The 16,849-nt window shown below is 36.9% G+C and overlaps 1 protein-coding gene across 3 annotated transcripts in view; it reads right to left on the reverse strand.

Moving 5' to 3' along the window:
• LRPPRC (leucine rich pentatricopeptide repeat containing) overlaps positions 1-16,849 on the reverse strand; it is a 168,541-nt gene that overhangs the window by 1,134 nt on the left and 150,558 nt on the right. For all 3 annotated transcript variants that reach the window (XM_077813850.1, XM_077813849.1, XM_077813848.1), the window contains 6 exons: positions 14,407-14,611; positions 11,885-12,024; positions 11,606-11,721; positions 8,237-8,311; positions 6,932-7,016; positions 1,551-1,693 (listed from right to left, as the gene is read on the reverse strand). In XM_077813850.1, the coding sequence (XP_077669976.1) occupies positions 1,551-1,693; positions 6,932-7,016; positions 8,237-8,311; positions 11,606-11,721; positions 11,885-12,024; positions 14,407-14,611 (764 nt within the window). The remainder of the gene's footprint in view (positions 1-1,550; positions 1,694-6,931; positions 7,017-8,236; positions 8,312-11,605; positions 11,722-11,884; positions 12,025-14,406; positions 14,612-16,849) is intronic.

The following is a 16,849-nucleotide window of genomic DNA, read 5'->3' on the forward strand; positions in this document are numbered from 1 at the left end:
AGCATCCAGTCATATTAAATGAGAAAAGAAATAAAAAAATGGAGTGAAGGAACATTAGAACATTGAAGTAGGAATTCCACTAACTTAGGGAAAAAACCCATAATCACTGCTAGTAGGGAGGTAAAAAAGGTATTAAATGATATCGTGTGTTAAAATTAAACTAAAGAACCCCAAATGAGGTTTAAACTACAGTAAGTTGAGTAAAACTGCTCCTAAAAAATGCACATCTTCCTTTGAAACTCTAGGGCAGTTTAGTGCAAGTATCTCGAGGCAGAATTTAGCCCTTAATCCAGTTTACAAAACTGAAAAAGGAAGGAGAGAACAGTTTCTTATTGCTACGTACCATAACGAAAAACATACAGAGAAATTATATGTAACAAAGTCTTAGAAAAAGGGCAGAAAAAATTGATTTCAAAAATTTCAAATGGCTGGAAACAGCAACTAATAAAAAATATGTACTGTAAAAAGCATAGATCAAGGGAAGGAAAGCATCTTAACTTTTCAGACTCGGGTATTTGTAGACCATGGGTGGAGAACCTATGGCCCATGGGCTGGATCTGGCCCATTGCTTAATTTCATTCAGCCCATAGTAAGTCTTGACGCTGTGGGCTGGAAGCCCTGAGCCTGGGCGCCCCCCCTATGGGGCTGGAGCCACAAGCATTGGTTTGCTCCACCACAGGTGGCAAGCCTGGACTTTGGCACACACCCCGCTCCCCCCCCATCCCCATAGGGTTGGAGCCATACGCGCTGGCTCGCCACGCCGTGGACGGGAAGCCCCAAGACTCGCCCCCCCCCCCCCACTTGTGGGGCTGGAACCATGAGTGCCAGCTTGCCCTGCCGTGGGCGGGAAGCCCGAGCCTTGGTGCCCCCCACTCTTCCCCCATGTGTGGCCAGTGATTGATTTTTTTTGTGGGTCAATGGCCAGTGATAGAAAAAAGGTTCCCCACCCCTGTTGTAGACTATCCGCCAAAAGAATGCACTGAAGGAAACATATTTTCACTCTCCCCAAAACAGTTTCATGCATCTGTTGCCCTAAGGAAAGGGGCATTTATAAAGGAGCAAAGCTACAAATTCTTTTTAGTAAAGCCAGTAAGAGTCAAGCTGCAATGGGAAAATTAATTCTACAGCTTTAAAATCCCATCATATCATTGCAATATAAAATAATGTACATTAGAAATAAAACAAGCAATGACCGGACTCTGAAATCCTTTAATTGTCATTGCAATACACATTCTAAAAATCATTTTAAGTTGAAACACTGAGATAAATGCCCCAAGGATATTTGATAAACTCACACCTGTCGATGAGTGCTGATAAGGATCCTGTGCTTTAAATACAAAAAGCCTCAGAAGGTTCTCTTCTCCCATAAGTCAAACCCAATGCAAGATGAATACTGTACCTACAAAACTCAGTACTTCATACATTGACTCCTTTGAGGGTTCTCCATGGAGATATAATCCCTATGTATTTAAGTATGCAACTTGTTTTATTTACATGGAACATATACAAGTTTACGGAGCGATTTCTTTTTAATCAGAAAAAACACTCACAGGGGGTTCAGTGAACGGGACAGGCTCTCCTGCATTCTTCAGCAGAATTGCCAAACGTTTTAGAAATATCTCATCCGTGTGAATATTCTTGGCTTTCATGTTCTCAAACAGAGCTTTTGCAGAAACAACGTCGTTGTCTAATACTAAGGGAAAAAAATAAAAGTTACAGGAGATGTCTGTTAACAGTTTCTCTTTAGCTGTACACTTCATAACAAATAGATTTCTAGTTTCCTTTATCTCTTAAGGCCAATTCTTTAGGACCATCACAATACTGATAAAAAACAAATCCAGTCCACAAAGCAAATTTCTTTTTTCTTTTGCAATGAGGTTGCATGGCAGATTCCTTTGGTGTTTGCTAGATAGAGATAGGAGCTGCACATTGAGAAGGAAAACATTCTAAGGCTTGAGATGTTTAGGCTACATCTACACTATAAGCTAGAGGGTGTGATTCCCAGCTTGCGAAGGCATACCCATGTTAGCTCTCTTCGAGCTGGCATACTAAAAATAGTAGTGTAGCCCGAATAATATGGCTATCCTGCTTACAAACCCACCTCAAAGACTATCAGCGTTGGAAGGGACCTCAGGAGATCATCTAGTCCAACCCCCTGCTCAAAGCAGGCACAATCCCCAATTTTTTTTTTTTTTTTGCCCCAGATCCCTAAATGGCTCCCGCAAAGATTGAACTCACAACCCTAGGTTTAGCAGGCCAATGCTCAAACCACTGAGCTATCCCTCCGCCCCCTGAACCCTGTGGGTATGTATTCAGCATAGCTAGTGCATGCCACCACTGCTAATGCTATCCTGGCTATACTGTGTTTAGCATGCTAGCTTGAGGACAGCCAGTACATGTCTACACAAGCTGGCAATTATACCCCTACCTCGTAGCATAGACGTAGCCGTAGAGCCAATGGCCTCTTACTGGAGTGAACGATAGAGACCAACTGTACTGCAGTTCAGAATCAGTGAATCCTAGGTCTGTGGCTTGCAGACTCATTTTCCCTTTCAAATAATCATGGCATGATCCAGAACTCTGTGCTGAGCTTGTTGCTCACTTTGAAAGTTACCTACTCAGAAATCCCTTTTGCACAAAATGCACAACAAATCTCTATACACAGGGGCATCACATCACATTCAGATGTTAAAACTGTACATCTGCAATGAGGGATAAACTCCTGCATCTTCAGCTCCAAAGATACAAGCCTCTACAGTTCTAACGAAAGGAGACTCTCTCCATTAGCTGTCACTATAGCAGCAGAATGTTTTTCTTCTGTGGGTCAGTCATTAGCGGGGAATGATACACCAACACACACTATAAGTTGTGCTAGTGAAAGGAGAACACAGAATCTTTTAGAAAACCTGCTGGAAGACTCACATTCCAGAATATCCCCAGTATATTTTTCTATATTTTTTACAAACAAGTTTTTCCTTTGAATGCTTTGAAGTAGGTCCATTCCACCTTACCAACCAGGAGCAAATCTCTTGCTGAGATATTAACCTTTAAGAAAGAGAGACTGATTTAAAGCTTAATTGTTTTGGAGATTGCCAATGTTTCTCTAGATATAGAACACAGGGCTCATCATCTGTATCAGCCTCTAGCTAATAGATTTCTCACAAACATAAAACTCCACTCACCTTTTGCTATTGGAAGGAAAGAGCTTTATTTCTCTTTCTTCCAAAATAGAAGTCGAAGCAGAAAGAAAGTGGTCGTTGCTCATTTGTTCTTACACCTTTGACTGCACCCCCTCCTCCTGCCCATGATTAACTTTGCTACTATCCAAAGCTTTCCCCAGGCAGCATGAAGTTGAAATGACCCTTGACAGATCTGCTGCTGCCAACAGAGTTCTAACAGCACTAAACCATCCAGTTCTGTTATGTTAATTTTGCTGCTGGTTGGCAAACTCAGAAGCAGCAGCAGAACTGGAGTTGGCCTCTCTGCAGGCTCAGGAAGACCTTGCTGTATTGCTTAACATTTTGTTCACCTTTGGAAGTTATCTTATAAATTATAAATGTTACAAACTTAATTTTTTTTTAAAAAAAGAAAGCTTAAATTCTGTAGAATCTGATAGTTTAGACCCCAGAAAAAAGTTTCCCACTCACACCTGGTGAGTGGGTGAACTTCTTTTTCAATGTGGGAGGCTACAGAACCTGCACAATGTGATGGTTTAAAGAAAGTGTAACAGAATTGTTAACCTCCCATTTCTTTAAACTAGAAGTATCTATGCTGTATCTATGTTGTATCTATGTATCTATCTATGTTGTATCTATGTATCTATCTATGTTGTATCTATGTTGTATCTATGTTGTATGAAAAACAAAAATGAGAAAGAGCTAACACCTGGATTACGTTTTATGGACCACACAACTGAAATTTCACTTGATAATTCTCCATTCTTGAAAGAAAAGCAGTTTGAAGAAATTATTTTGCCACATGCAAGAATCCAGTCCCAGAGGAGGATGACATTTCAGATAAGAAAAAAGAGAGTGACTGTCCCCTTACTTGTCCATAGCTGGAGATGTCTGCAATAATCAATCCTCACTTTCCTTTCAGATAGAAAATAATTCCTCTGTGGGAAGAGGTGGCCTGTGTTCCTACCAGAAGCTTGCAAAACTCTTATGAAAGTATTTGCCTTAGTACAAAATTGACTTGCCTACAATTTATTATGATGACTGACAGTAAGAGAAAACTAATGATATTTTATTTGCCCAACAAACAATTACTCTGGATGAGTAGAATTTCACAAGGCTGCCGACAGATGGATGAGCAATTCAGATTCAGGGAAGACTAGAGGATGTCAATAATATAAGGTCAAATTCAGCAAAGATTGAATCACCTTCTATGGAATGATTTGTGAAAAGTGTCCCTATAAAGAAAGGGAGAGACCCAGACACTCAAAAAAGGACATTTAGTAGGACAAAGAATTCAGACCTTCTAGATTACTTGTAAGAACTCACCAACTGGACATGACTCATCTGTTTAAAAATCTTTGAACATTTAGAAGTGAGACTTAGCTTCCATATTCATGCCAAAAGAACCTCCCCTTTTGTAGGTAATTCTGTGTTATCTTATAAGATGACCTCATTTATAACAAAATTATGTGACTGCAAAACTGTTCACCTAAATTATTGCTATTTTTTAAGGTTGCTGCGCAAATGTGAAGAATCTAAGCTTTTTTTTTTTTTTTTTTTTTTTTTTTTAAATAAAGTCATGTTTCTAGTCCTTGTATTTGGAAAGACAGTCTTCTAGCTGAAATGAATGTTACCATGAAGTATTTTCTTCTAGAGCCTGCAGACAACCTCAGAGGTTTGAAATACTTGAAATCTAAGGGCAAAGGTTTAAATATCAACCATGTTAACTATTTCACTGCTGTCCATTTTAGCAGAAACATGAAGTTGGTGTGCTTACCCATCCATTGTTGAAAGTACAAAAGTTGCAGATACTGGAAGTGGATTGGTACAAGGCAATTAATTACTGTTAAAGTTTGCTGGAGTATCATAGAGTTGTAGGGCTGGAAGGGACCTCAAGAGTTCATTTAATCCAGCCCCCTGCACTTAGGCAGGACCAAGTTATACTATACATAGACCAGCCCTGACAACTGTTTGTCTAACATATTCTTAAAAACCTCTAATGACAGGGATTCCGCAACCTTCCTTGGAAGCCTATTCCAGTGCCTAACTATCCTTATAATTAGGAAGTTTTTCCTAATATCTAACCTAAATCTCCCTTGCTGTAGATTAAGCTGGTCACTTAGTTCCTATCTTCAGCAGACATGGGAAACAATTGATCACTGTCCTCTTTATAACAGCCCTTGACACATACATGTATATGTATTTGGGGAGAAGGCATGTGCACCCACACTTCTCCCTTCCCCATAACCCTAAAGTCCCAATAGATACCCAGCAGATCAGATGGGGGAGTGTACCAGGAATCTGCTAAAACTGGTAAACACGGAACTAGGCAACTACATGAAGTTCTAAAGGAAGACAAACACAAATACTCACAATGCTGGTTCAGAATGCTACCTTCAGAGCAAGGCAGGTTACTGTGAGCACAGTACATCTTTGCTCCAAGCTCTGTAGAGGCTACCCATTTGTTTCCAAGAATAATTTATGGTGCTGCTTATGGGATAGTTATTTTTGGCTCTTCATTATGTACAGGTGTCAGCAGTTTAGGTCGGTTAAAACGCATCTGCTGTCTATTCCTGGCATACCACCTTATAGGACAAAGAAGCAGGGAATTTTCAAGTAGATGGTCATTCACTTATGGAGCTAACTTTTATTGGTGTCTTGTCAGTTAGGTGATCTTCAGTGAACAGAAAGCAGCAGAGTTCTGGATGGCGATATGGTAAGGTCTACCGAACAGTGAAGGAAGCACCGAACTAAAGAATCATTGGGGGGTTTGTTTTGTTAGTGACTGCATTGTTTTGATGGTTTTGAATAATACGGGGTTACTAGTGTTGCAATGATAGATGGCATATTTACTGTGTGAGAACATCTACAATTCCTCTCAAAGGTTTTCTGGTGTTTTTTTTTTTTTTTTAAAACAACATTATATTATGCTGTGGTGGGGAGAATGGTGGCTGTTTGTCTTTTGATTTTGCATTTTTAACACATTTTGCTGAGAGGTTTATTCCTTTTTGCTTGTACTGTATACTCATGGAGAAGATTACATTATCACTCTTTAAATAAAATTGGAGCTCCATGTCACAACAAGCTAGGCTCAGGACACAGAGGCATGTAAGATTCTAGCTGTGTGCTGTCAGAGGGGTTGCATGTCCTGGCATTTCAACTTTGGATATGCTGCAGTCAGGCATCCAAATAAGTGGCCTGATTTTCAGAGGTCCTGAGCACTTGTAGTTCCCCATTGACTTCTACAAAAGGAAGAGTTATTTGGCATCTCTGAAAATCAGTTATAGCCATACTTAGGCTCCCAAGAGCCTGACTGTAGCACCCATACATACTAATTCTAGAGATATAAAACAACATTCACTGTGTTCATGGTGTGTTCCCAATAGGACTAATGAGATCACTTAAGTGTTGCAAAATGTTGCTGGAATTAAGGCAAAAGTTCTCTTCCCTTTCAGGGCATGGAAACAATACTATTGCAGTATCCTCTGCAGAGTTCTGGCCAGGGATCCACTAGCCACTCCCCCATCCATGACATTAGCCACAGCCAATGTGACAACTACTGTGGTACACTACACATCAATGCATGAGGAGGAAGTGAAGTCCTCCTAGGTGGCTCTCCTCAACGTCGGGACACCTTGAACCTCCTGCAAAGCAGAACCTTTCTGGTTCAACTGCTTTTGAGACCTTCCATGGCCCTTCTGAAGGCCTCAAGATATGCTCCTTACTAAACAGCAACTCTGAATTTAATACGTTACCATGACATTTCAGGAGGTAAGAGTATACAATTTCCATTTCTGGGAAGTCAGGAACCAGATCAAGCAGTGTCTTGATTTTCTGCCCCTAGGAAATTAAATACATACAACAGAAACAGTGCTTACAATAAGTCTTAAAGAACAGGGCTATACAACTTGGGCACTTATATTTCCATTATGGCTGAGTCTTTCAGATGAAATTGATAAGAGGACTGGACTATTCAATTTGACAGCTGATCTTCACATTTCTTTTCATTATTTCACATGCAGCATGAAAAACGGGACAAAATATTAAAGATAGTTTCCCAAATCCATTATTAGGCTTTTAAAGTCAGTGGGAGTGTTGCCAATGCCTTTGATGGTGTCAGGATTTCACTCCCCCATGTTAAAAAATGCAGAACAACCAGCTGGTGGTCAGTACCCTCCCCCCCCCCATATTTTTTTAATCAGGCCATTAATTAAGGTACCTAAATATAAATGTAAGAAACTAATTTTAGTTTCTAATTTTTGGAACTCTTGCCCTGCAAGTACAAAATAATGATACAAATTAAATTAAATATGTATCTAAAAATAATGAAGTAGTTTCTTTCCTCATGTTTTTTTAATATGTGGACAGATTTCAAATTATGTAGAAACAGGGTGTATGCAAGAACCTGCACACATATGCAAACCATGTATATGTGCATAAAACTGATACGCCCTAATTTGAAATGTGCCCTCCAATGTAAACCTCATTATACAGTGATTGGCCTGGCTAACTGGTTTGTGATCTTACAATGCAGTTAACAAATAAGCTCAAATTTTCATATTGGAAAATATGTGCATGCTTACTGTAGTACAGAAAGCAGACAGTTATAGTGGACTGAGTAAGAGGAAGTTGCATAAAAACGTGTGACGTTTGGACTCTCTATTATGTATGGAGAACAGGAATTGTTGAACTAAAAAAGAAACAGAATTATAGTATTCTGTAAACACCCAAGCACACTGAATATTCACTATAAAATAAATTGGGTTCCTGATGCGAATTCTATAGATTAATGATATAATCTGAAGTTAATGTTAAACCTGTCGATATTTTGGATGGGAAAAAGAAAAAGCAATGTCTGATCAAAACTAGCTTTGAAAACCACAGTAATTAACCTTGTTAGTATGTTTTGGCTCAACTTTCTTGCTGGGCTGACAAACCTTCTTGCAACACATTAATATGCAAGTGTTCTAAATTCCAAACTCATCCAAAAGTTGTTATCCAGGACTGATTAAATAAGAATGCTGCTAATATATTTAATTACATTCATGCAAATATTATACCTGTCCTGGTTTCTGTGAAGATTTAGCTATGAAAGCCATCAGAGTTCCCTTTTGTTCAGCTATTCCACCACACCTCTTTAAAAAAAAAAAAAAAAAGGAAAAATTAAAATAATAGCATCAGTTAGTGTAGCTTCTTGATAAACAAACTGGCTAAGGTGAACATTTCCAATTAAAAAGATTCACAATAATACAGTAATATATCATTAGCTAGCAGTAGGGCCTAATAAAAGACCATTAATTAAAAAATACCCCCTAAATAAAAACAAATGCACGCCACGCCAAGCTTTTGTAAATGCTGTCCTTGGCATGGTAAGCATGAAGTTTGTTTAAAAGAAAAGGGAGAAAAAATCAAATGCCTTAACATCCCAGAGAAATGAGGCTTAGGACTGCAAAAGAAAGAGGGGGTAAAAAGAAACACTGTTCCTCTCCAATTATACTGCCAAGCATTCACAAGTGAGCTAGGGATCATAAGGTTAATTATACATTTAATAAGGTGTCAGGGAGATAACTGCTCGTTTCTTTATAAAAATTAAAACGTACAAAGCAAGTTCTCTTTAAAGTATAATTACCTACACTTATGCATACAAAAGGACTGATTTCAATCTCTCTATTTTATAAAAGGCTTTCATTGCAACAGACAGCCAGTGCTTGAGAGAGACAAAAGTTAAACTTAAAAAAAGTTTATGTGACAGACCAGATAAATCAAGTGTCTATCCCATCTTAGAAACTATAGTAAAATCAAATATGCAAGACAATATTTTAGTTATGTTCAGTGGAAGTGTCATTCTTATACATTTTAAAATACACATTGTTTTTTATAACTTTAAAACAAACTACAAATACTAAAATGCACTAGGAACAAACACACTGGGGAATGTATATACACACATGCACACACAAAATGAATTTATAATATAAACTGATATTTTAGACATGTGTGAACAATAAATAATTCTTCACTGCATTAAGAATATACTATGTATATAATATTGTTTGACAAGTTCTTGAAGGTCCAGGTGAAAAGGTTATTGTTTGGCACCTCATTCTATCAAGGAAATCCATATAGCCCAAATGTTCTGTCAAATATTTGCTTTATGACGACAGTGTAAAAGCGTTTTGTGGGGAAACTTACAATATTATTGCTACTGGTACTTGCCATCCTCACCTACTGTCACTCTGGGAATTCAGTTCTTTTAAGAGGAATGGAACATAGTCTACAAAAGGAATATATTTGCATATCCCCTTCACAGGCTAAGATATCAACACAAATATGTCTTTTTCAAAGTTTTATATTTTTAAAAAGGTAAGGAACACCTTCACTTGCAAAATGGTAAATGTAAAAGTTACAGTGAAAAGCTTTTCACAGCATATAATTTATGTTGTACCACCATAAAAACTACACAATGCTTTCTTAAGAGATGTCAGTGACATCTTAAAGACCACGTTTAAAAATTATGTCCTCACATGTGTTACTAATATCATTTTAGATTATTACAATGAAAAGGATTCAACATTTATGCTGTTGGGTTATTTTTTGCACTTCATACAGTTTGGATAATGTAAAGAAGCTGGTCAATATCACTTTCTTCTTTCCAAATATTAGTGCACTACTTGAGCTACAGCATTGTATGGGAGTGTTTAAACCCAAATATAAATGGTTTCAACTCACATTTCCCCTACCCCCAAAAATAATTTTCTCTTTCACACACTGAATTTAACATCTAAACTACCTGATAATGTCCATATTTAAACCCCCCCAACACTGTAAAATAATCAACATTTTGTGGGACATAATCAAAATCTACCCAAGAAGCTATTTCTAATATTATACAGGACAGTAAATTCCAATTTTGCAGTAATAAAATTTTACACAAAGTACAGATGGAAAGTACAAAGGAAAAAAAAAATTTAAATCAACACTCTCTTGCTGCATTTGCAATCCAGAGTGAGAACCTGAAAGTTAAACTAACAATTGATTTTCATTGTTTAATCCAAGATAAATGCTAATTAAATAGTGAAATGTAAAATGGATAGTTAAAATGGAAAGAATTTTAAACATCTATGATGTTATGACTAATATGAGTGAAGAAATAGGTTTGCTTATGATGTCATTTTTAAGTTGACCATGCCCATTTAAAATAACGCGCAGATACCCAATATATCAGTGCAAACAATAATAAAGAAAATGATTCCACAGTGTGTAATGTTCAAATAATATGCTTAATCCTATAGCAATAGTCATTGATGAAATTTCACTATCTTCATTCCTGTTAATAAAATAAAACTGTTCCTGAAGGTTTAAAAAAAAGGAGAATGAATAAAGTGGAGGTTTTCCATTCCTTTTACTGTTTAAAGTACTTAGCAACCAGTAAAAACCGAAGTGAATACAGTACTGCTTACTATCAGAAATTGGTAACAGGCCTCAATTTGACACAGGGAGTCTACACAAACACAGCAATCTGCAGGATCACTGTGATTGTTTGACTGCCACCTGCTGGGAAGAGACTCCCTGTCTGAGCCTGTTTGTGTATACTGCCAGTGGCAGCTCTGATCACCCACAGTTCTTTCTGCATTTGGCTCAGCTTTATATTTAGCTCTGTTAAAATGGCATGAATGCAGTTGTCTCGTTCGCTGAAGATTGCTAATTTAACTGAGACTGTAGGCCACAGAGACCTGCATTTGTCATTTAATGCGTCTGTGACACACAAGTGAATAGAAAGCAAATTCAGCTCTTAATAACCTTGAATAAAGCACACACAACATTTGAGTAGTCAAGTGAGATGCTGCATTTAAAAAGGAAACATTGTCCACTTTTTGTTTGCAAACTGTGTAGCTATAGAGATGCATGGTATTTAAAGTATTACAGAAATTAGAGAGATCAAAGGGAAATTGTTCTTTTGCAAGAAGAGACTGCTATCCGATGAAGTGAGCTGTAGCTCACGGAAGCTTATGCTTAAATAAATTGGTTAGTTTCTAAGGTGCCACAAGTCCTCCTTTTCTTTTTGCGGATACAGACTGACATGGCTGCTACTCTGAAACCTATATAACTGAGCATTCGTGCAGAACCACTTGCCTACGACAGGAGTTCAAATGAGATACGAGTTCTCCTTCCCTTGTTTCAGGGCATTTCACATTAGAGGAAAACAAACCATTATTCTTTTCCCACGCTGGCACCCATAAAACTACGAGTCTATAATTTGGGACTATCTACCCAGGCCATGCTACTGCAATTCACATTGTAATTTAGGTGCACTAGCATCAGCACACTCCGTACACTGCACTCTAACACACACACCTACGTTTGATAATTTCTCAATTTACTTATGACAAGCTCGGAACACTACTATTCTTCTCCTGGTATATTATTACCTGTAGTAGAAATCTGCCATCATCCACTCTTCCTGCATCCACATACTGAAGGAAAAGATCTGTGGCAGGTTTGTAAACTCCAAATTGATTGACCAATCGTTCTGCCATGGTACTTACTGCAAAATGACAGGTATGTAAGGAATATATTTCATTTTAAAAGTCACTTTTAGAAACTTTACTGGCATGGTTTTTGTTGAATAAGACAGGATTTTATATGTAATTATGTTTAATAAGGTTTCTATTTAACGAGCATATTTAATTTCACTACAAATAACTTACGTTTTTCCAAAGCTGGCTCCAATCTTTCCTCAATCACCTTTCTAAACACATAGGACATACTTGTGATTGGTGAATCAGGATTTTGCATTCCAGAGATAAACAAAGGCTCAATATATTCCACCGCCATATCAAGGTTATTGCTTAAAAAAAAAAAAAAAGGTGCATTGGTTTAGTTTCTAACATTAAAACTCAAACTAAAAGAAGCAGGTACATGAATGTTTTATTTTTCTACATTAATATTACACACAGTAGCAATGTTAAAAGTACCTATGACTCCATTCATGCAGATATTGTAACAACACAAAGTGAAACAAATTTATGGCTGAATGGATAAAATCACCAGTAACAATATTTTTCTGGAATGAACTTTGACCTGTACAATGCTAAAGTAACTGACTTTTTAAAAAATTTTTATTTAAGTATTAAAGATGACTGCTGGTTAGCTACTTAAAGAGGGTGTTCTGCAAACCTAAAAGGTAAAAATAAAACATTAAGGGATGGTATTTGAATAATTAATACAGAAAACTCAAGGAGTATTTTTTTATAATATTTTATTTAATATTTACCTGAATTTTTCATAGATGTCTTTCTGGATGTGAAAAATGATATTAAACGTAATTTCTTTAGCAGCTTTGTCTGTGGTTTGTTTTAACTTAGGAAGGAGTACACTGTAGCATACTCTTATAAAATCATGGGCACAAGGTACAGTATTCATAAAATGCCATGTCTACATTTAGCATTCTAAAAGTTTAAATGACCATACTCTTGCCTCAGTCCATTCTAAAAATAATTATTATAATAGTACTTAAAGGAATCTTTAATTTGAGCAAAACAAATGTTTGGTTAATTAGAAATACAGCACATTTCAGCATTTATAAGCTACTGAAAACACAAAAGCATATTTAAATATCCATAAGGGTCTATTGTTGCTGAATGCCACAACTTGATGACCAATTTTTTTTTGAAAAGGCAAGGGCACAGGATTTTTGCTATTGAAAAACAGAAGTCTTTGCATGTAGCCTGCTATGTTAACATGAAGTTAGTTGTGATAAGAGAAAGAAAACTGATTACACTGTTTTATGCAATAAGTACCTCTGTATAATCTGATCTATCTAGTTCTTGTATTTATCCTAAATTGGAGTGATTACATGACAAGGCTTTGACACTCCTCCATGGACAGAACATGGAAATATAGTATAATATGCTATTTAAGAGACTGATCCCACAAAATTTTACTCACATGAGTTCCCATTTCTTATGCAAATAATCAATTCACATCACTTTAAATTAATTACTCCTGTACAAAAAGACTGCTCATAAAGTTAAAGGTTTTGCAGGATTGGGTCCTTAAAGTAACAGTATTTTCAGCTACTAGATATCATACTTAAGCTCACTATTAGAACAGACCTGCTTGTCTCTCCCCACTCAATTGAAATGATCTTACGGTTCCAAATACCTTAGTTGGGTATTTTTTCTGGTCCTAAATGCCTGAGGCAATCGTAGATATCTACTATGTCTTACATATTTCTATAGCTCTCCTGCTGAATTAGGGACAGAGTTGGCTCTATCTTGTGAGAGTGGCGTGAAATAAAAAATACAAATAAATAAGAAAATAACAGAATGCGAGACTCCTGAGGACTATTTCCAACAGAGGTAGCTTGAGAAACTCAAAGTTTAAAAGAAAAAAAATCAAAGTCAATTCACAGGAACCTACTGAAGTTACATAAAGAGGATGAGTAAGCAAAGAACCAACATGAAAGTTAAAATAAAAATGCCAGACCATTACGCTATAAATCTGAGTCAAAGTATATGGATGACTTTAGGGGACAATTAACACAATGGAAATTGTGGTCATACAGTAGTATGGCAAGTGGATTTTTTTTTTTAAATACTCTTCTTATAGCTTTTACGTTAATGAAAAATAGACCAGTAGTAGGCAACTTGCTGGTAGGCAAGTTATTTAACTAGTACCTTTGGAAAGTGCACACTCAACCTCTACATTTCATAACTACCTCTGGAATGGCTAGTAGTTTCAGTTCTCCAGTTAGAACTTTTGATGTCTGGTGAACTTTCAAGTCCTATATTTACACACACCCACCCACCCACCCACCTCTGGCAAAAGAGTAACTAACATGATTAAGTCCCTAATTTTCAGCATTCAGACTTCAATAAACTTTGCATCAGGCCTTAAATGAGAACTATAATATGCACAACTGTTGAGGACAGGAAGTATTACAATCAGCTGAAGCTATGGGTAGGCAGGGTTTGGTAAGTACACAGATTTTTACATCATTATGTCATTCAAAGTTCTCCCAACTAATAGTTGCAAGTCAGACCCTATGTTTCATTAAATGATTTTCAGGCTCCACTGTGCATGTAAAAGAAACCTGAAAAGCAGCCAACTTGGCCAGAACTCTAGTATCCAATCAATCTTAATGAAGGAAAACAAGTGAAGTAAGGCGCAACAGTACACTTTCCCCTCCTTGTACAAAAAAAGCCATACCAATCTTGCAAGTACTTACTTCTTGATGTGAGCCAATACAGTGTTATTGATAAAAAGCATGCGAGATAAACCAATTGAGGCTGCCAGGTTTTCTACCATCTTCTCAACTGTGCATATGCTCTCCAGATCGCCTTTCATAGCCAGAGCCTGAACGAGCCGAGTCACAGCTAGTGGAATAGGTACCATGTCACTTTCAACGACTGTTTTTAGAGTAGACATAGCATCTAGTCAGGATGAAAAGGGAGAAAGAAAATGAAGATTTCAGTAGAGAAGCAGACCTTATTGACATTATTATTAGCCTTACTTGTTCTATTTAAAAAAAAACAAATACACAGAAAAATAGCCCTAAAACAGCTGCAGTTAAATACAATATTAAACGAGTATATAAATGAAGGTCTCAGCAGGGCTTTTTCATGTTTAACAATTAAGTACAGGAAGATAAAATCTTCTAAACCTTGTTCACTGGAAAACCTTGACAGGATTCCTAAACAATATTTTTGACACTTCACACCCAAGGAAAGCAGCCATATTATGAATGTTTTCCCCTCATACTCCTCACTGAAGCCTGGAAGTATTTAACTTATTGTTCTAAAACAGATTGTGACCCAGTTTTCCTTGTTATGAAGCCTTTGCCATTGGAGATATTGGATACCCTTGCTAAGATATTTTGTTTAAAATAAAGTGCATCAAATGAGTAAAATCGTTGGAATCCAAGAATATCACTAATTTTCTTTTCAATAGGCTTTAGAAAAAATACAATATTGGATAAAACTACATGGTATGAATTTACACACAAGTATAAATAACCAGACATCAGTTATTTGTGAAAACTGAAGAGCAATCTTGCCAACCTATAAAGCAGTAAAACCACATTAACTACAAGCTTCAATATCAATCCTCTTGCTGGCACTAATTTAAAACAACAAAAACAAAAAAAAATCTTCTCCACTAAACATTCCTCTAAACTATGATTGTTCTTAATTTACATTATACACAAGCAAGCATAAAAAGAAAGACATACTCCTCTTGTAAAAACCTCTCACTGCTTACCAGCACAGGTAGGATTTATCAAAGGTAATAATTATAATATCAAAGGATAACACTTCTAACATAACACATACACATTCTTGAACTCTGTAGCATTAACATTTAGGTTCTCTATACAGGTACAGGCTGCTACCCCACAATCCAAATGTTATTTTTTTATAGAAGGACAAGAAAATACTGTACAGTATGCCTAATCCCCACAGCAAACTCCCAACCCTGGTTTAGTTTGCTATCTTGTTTTGACAGTCTTAACAAAGACATGCGGGACAAGATTCCTATAGCCTGAAAACTAAACTGAATTACCTGCCACTTTCAAATTTTCCTCCCTATCTCACGTGTTGCCCATTAGCAGTTCAGATGTTGCTTGACTGGCCTTCTCAGGAACAGGACACTATAAGAAGAGTCTTAGACAACATTACACAAACCCAGCAACACTGCAAAAAACTACTAACGGCAACAACAAATGCATTCTGTATGTCCTTCTTAGTGCTACACCTATAAAAACTCTTAAAATTCTTACTATTCCTAATGTGAATTTACATTTTTAGAATGTTTGTCATAAACCAATGTTTACCCTCATATCTGACCATGTTTTTCTCTACAGCCTGCAACCCCAAAACAAAGTTCTAAAACCTTTTATCCAATACAAACCAGTTCCTATTAAGGAACATACATCTTTTAAGAAGGGTTAAGCTCTCCAAAGGATATAAATCTTTTTATATAGCACTACAAGTGTACATGGTGTGTCACACAGAAAGGTATGACAGTTAAAGGATGGAAAGAGATACTTGGAACAAAGTTTACAACAGTGAAAAATCACAATACGCTTACTGTTACTCACACATCTTATTAGCTCTTTTTAGTTTTTTTTTTTTTAATTACTTAGTATATTTAAATTTGGGGGAAGTATCCAGGAAGCAGGACAGAGTGGAAGTTAGAAACAGGACTTTAGGGGAGGGGGCAAAAATAAAAAGAAAGCCTTTGCATTTTGGGGAAGAACTGTGAAACATTTTTCAGGCACACCTATACTAAATCGTAACTATGACTGAAAGCTTCTCAGTTTACTATTTCAAGGCCTTCTCTGCAGGGAAAGGGGTAGAAACTGCTTTTGTTGATGTTGATGGAAGCTGCACTTCTTTATTATTTATAGGTTACCAAAATCAGGGCAAAGGAAGAAGGTCTATGGCTATGGTTTCAGTGACTGAAAGCAGTGAGTTTTGAAGGACAGAAATTGTTTAATGGACAAGATCAGGGAGGATATTCCAAGCATAATGGGAGTCATTCCTGGAAACCAATGCAGATCTCAAGGGAGCAGCAAAGAGAGTGAGAGGCATGCAAGGAGGAGGGATTTTTTAGCACATGTTGGATAGAATTGAGGTGGTACAATGAGAGAATCTGGAATGCCAAGGGAAAAA

The sequence above is a fragment of the Eretmochelys imbricata genome, chromosome 3, assembly GCF_965152235.1.
Source record: "Eretmochelys imbricata isolate rEreImb1 chromosome 3, rEreImb1.hap1, whole genome shotgun sequence".
NCBI classification, from domain to species: Eukaryota; Metazoa; Chordata; order Testudines; family Cheloniidae; genus Eretmochelys; species Eretmochelys imbricata.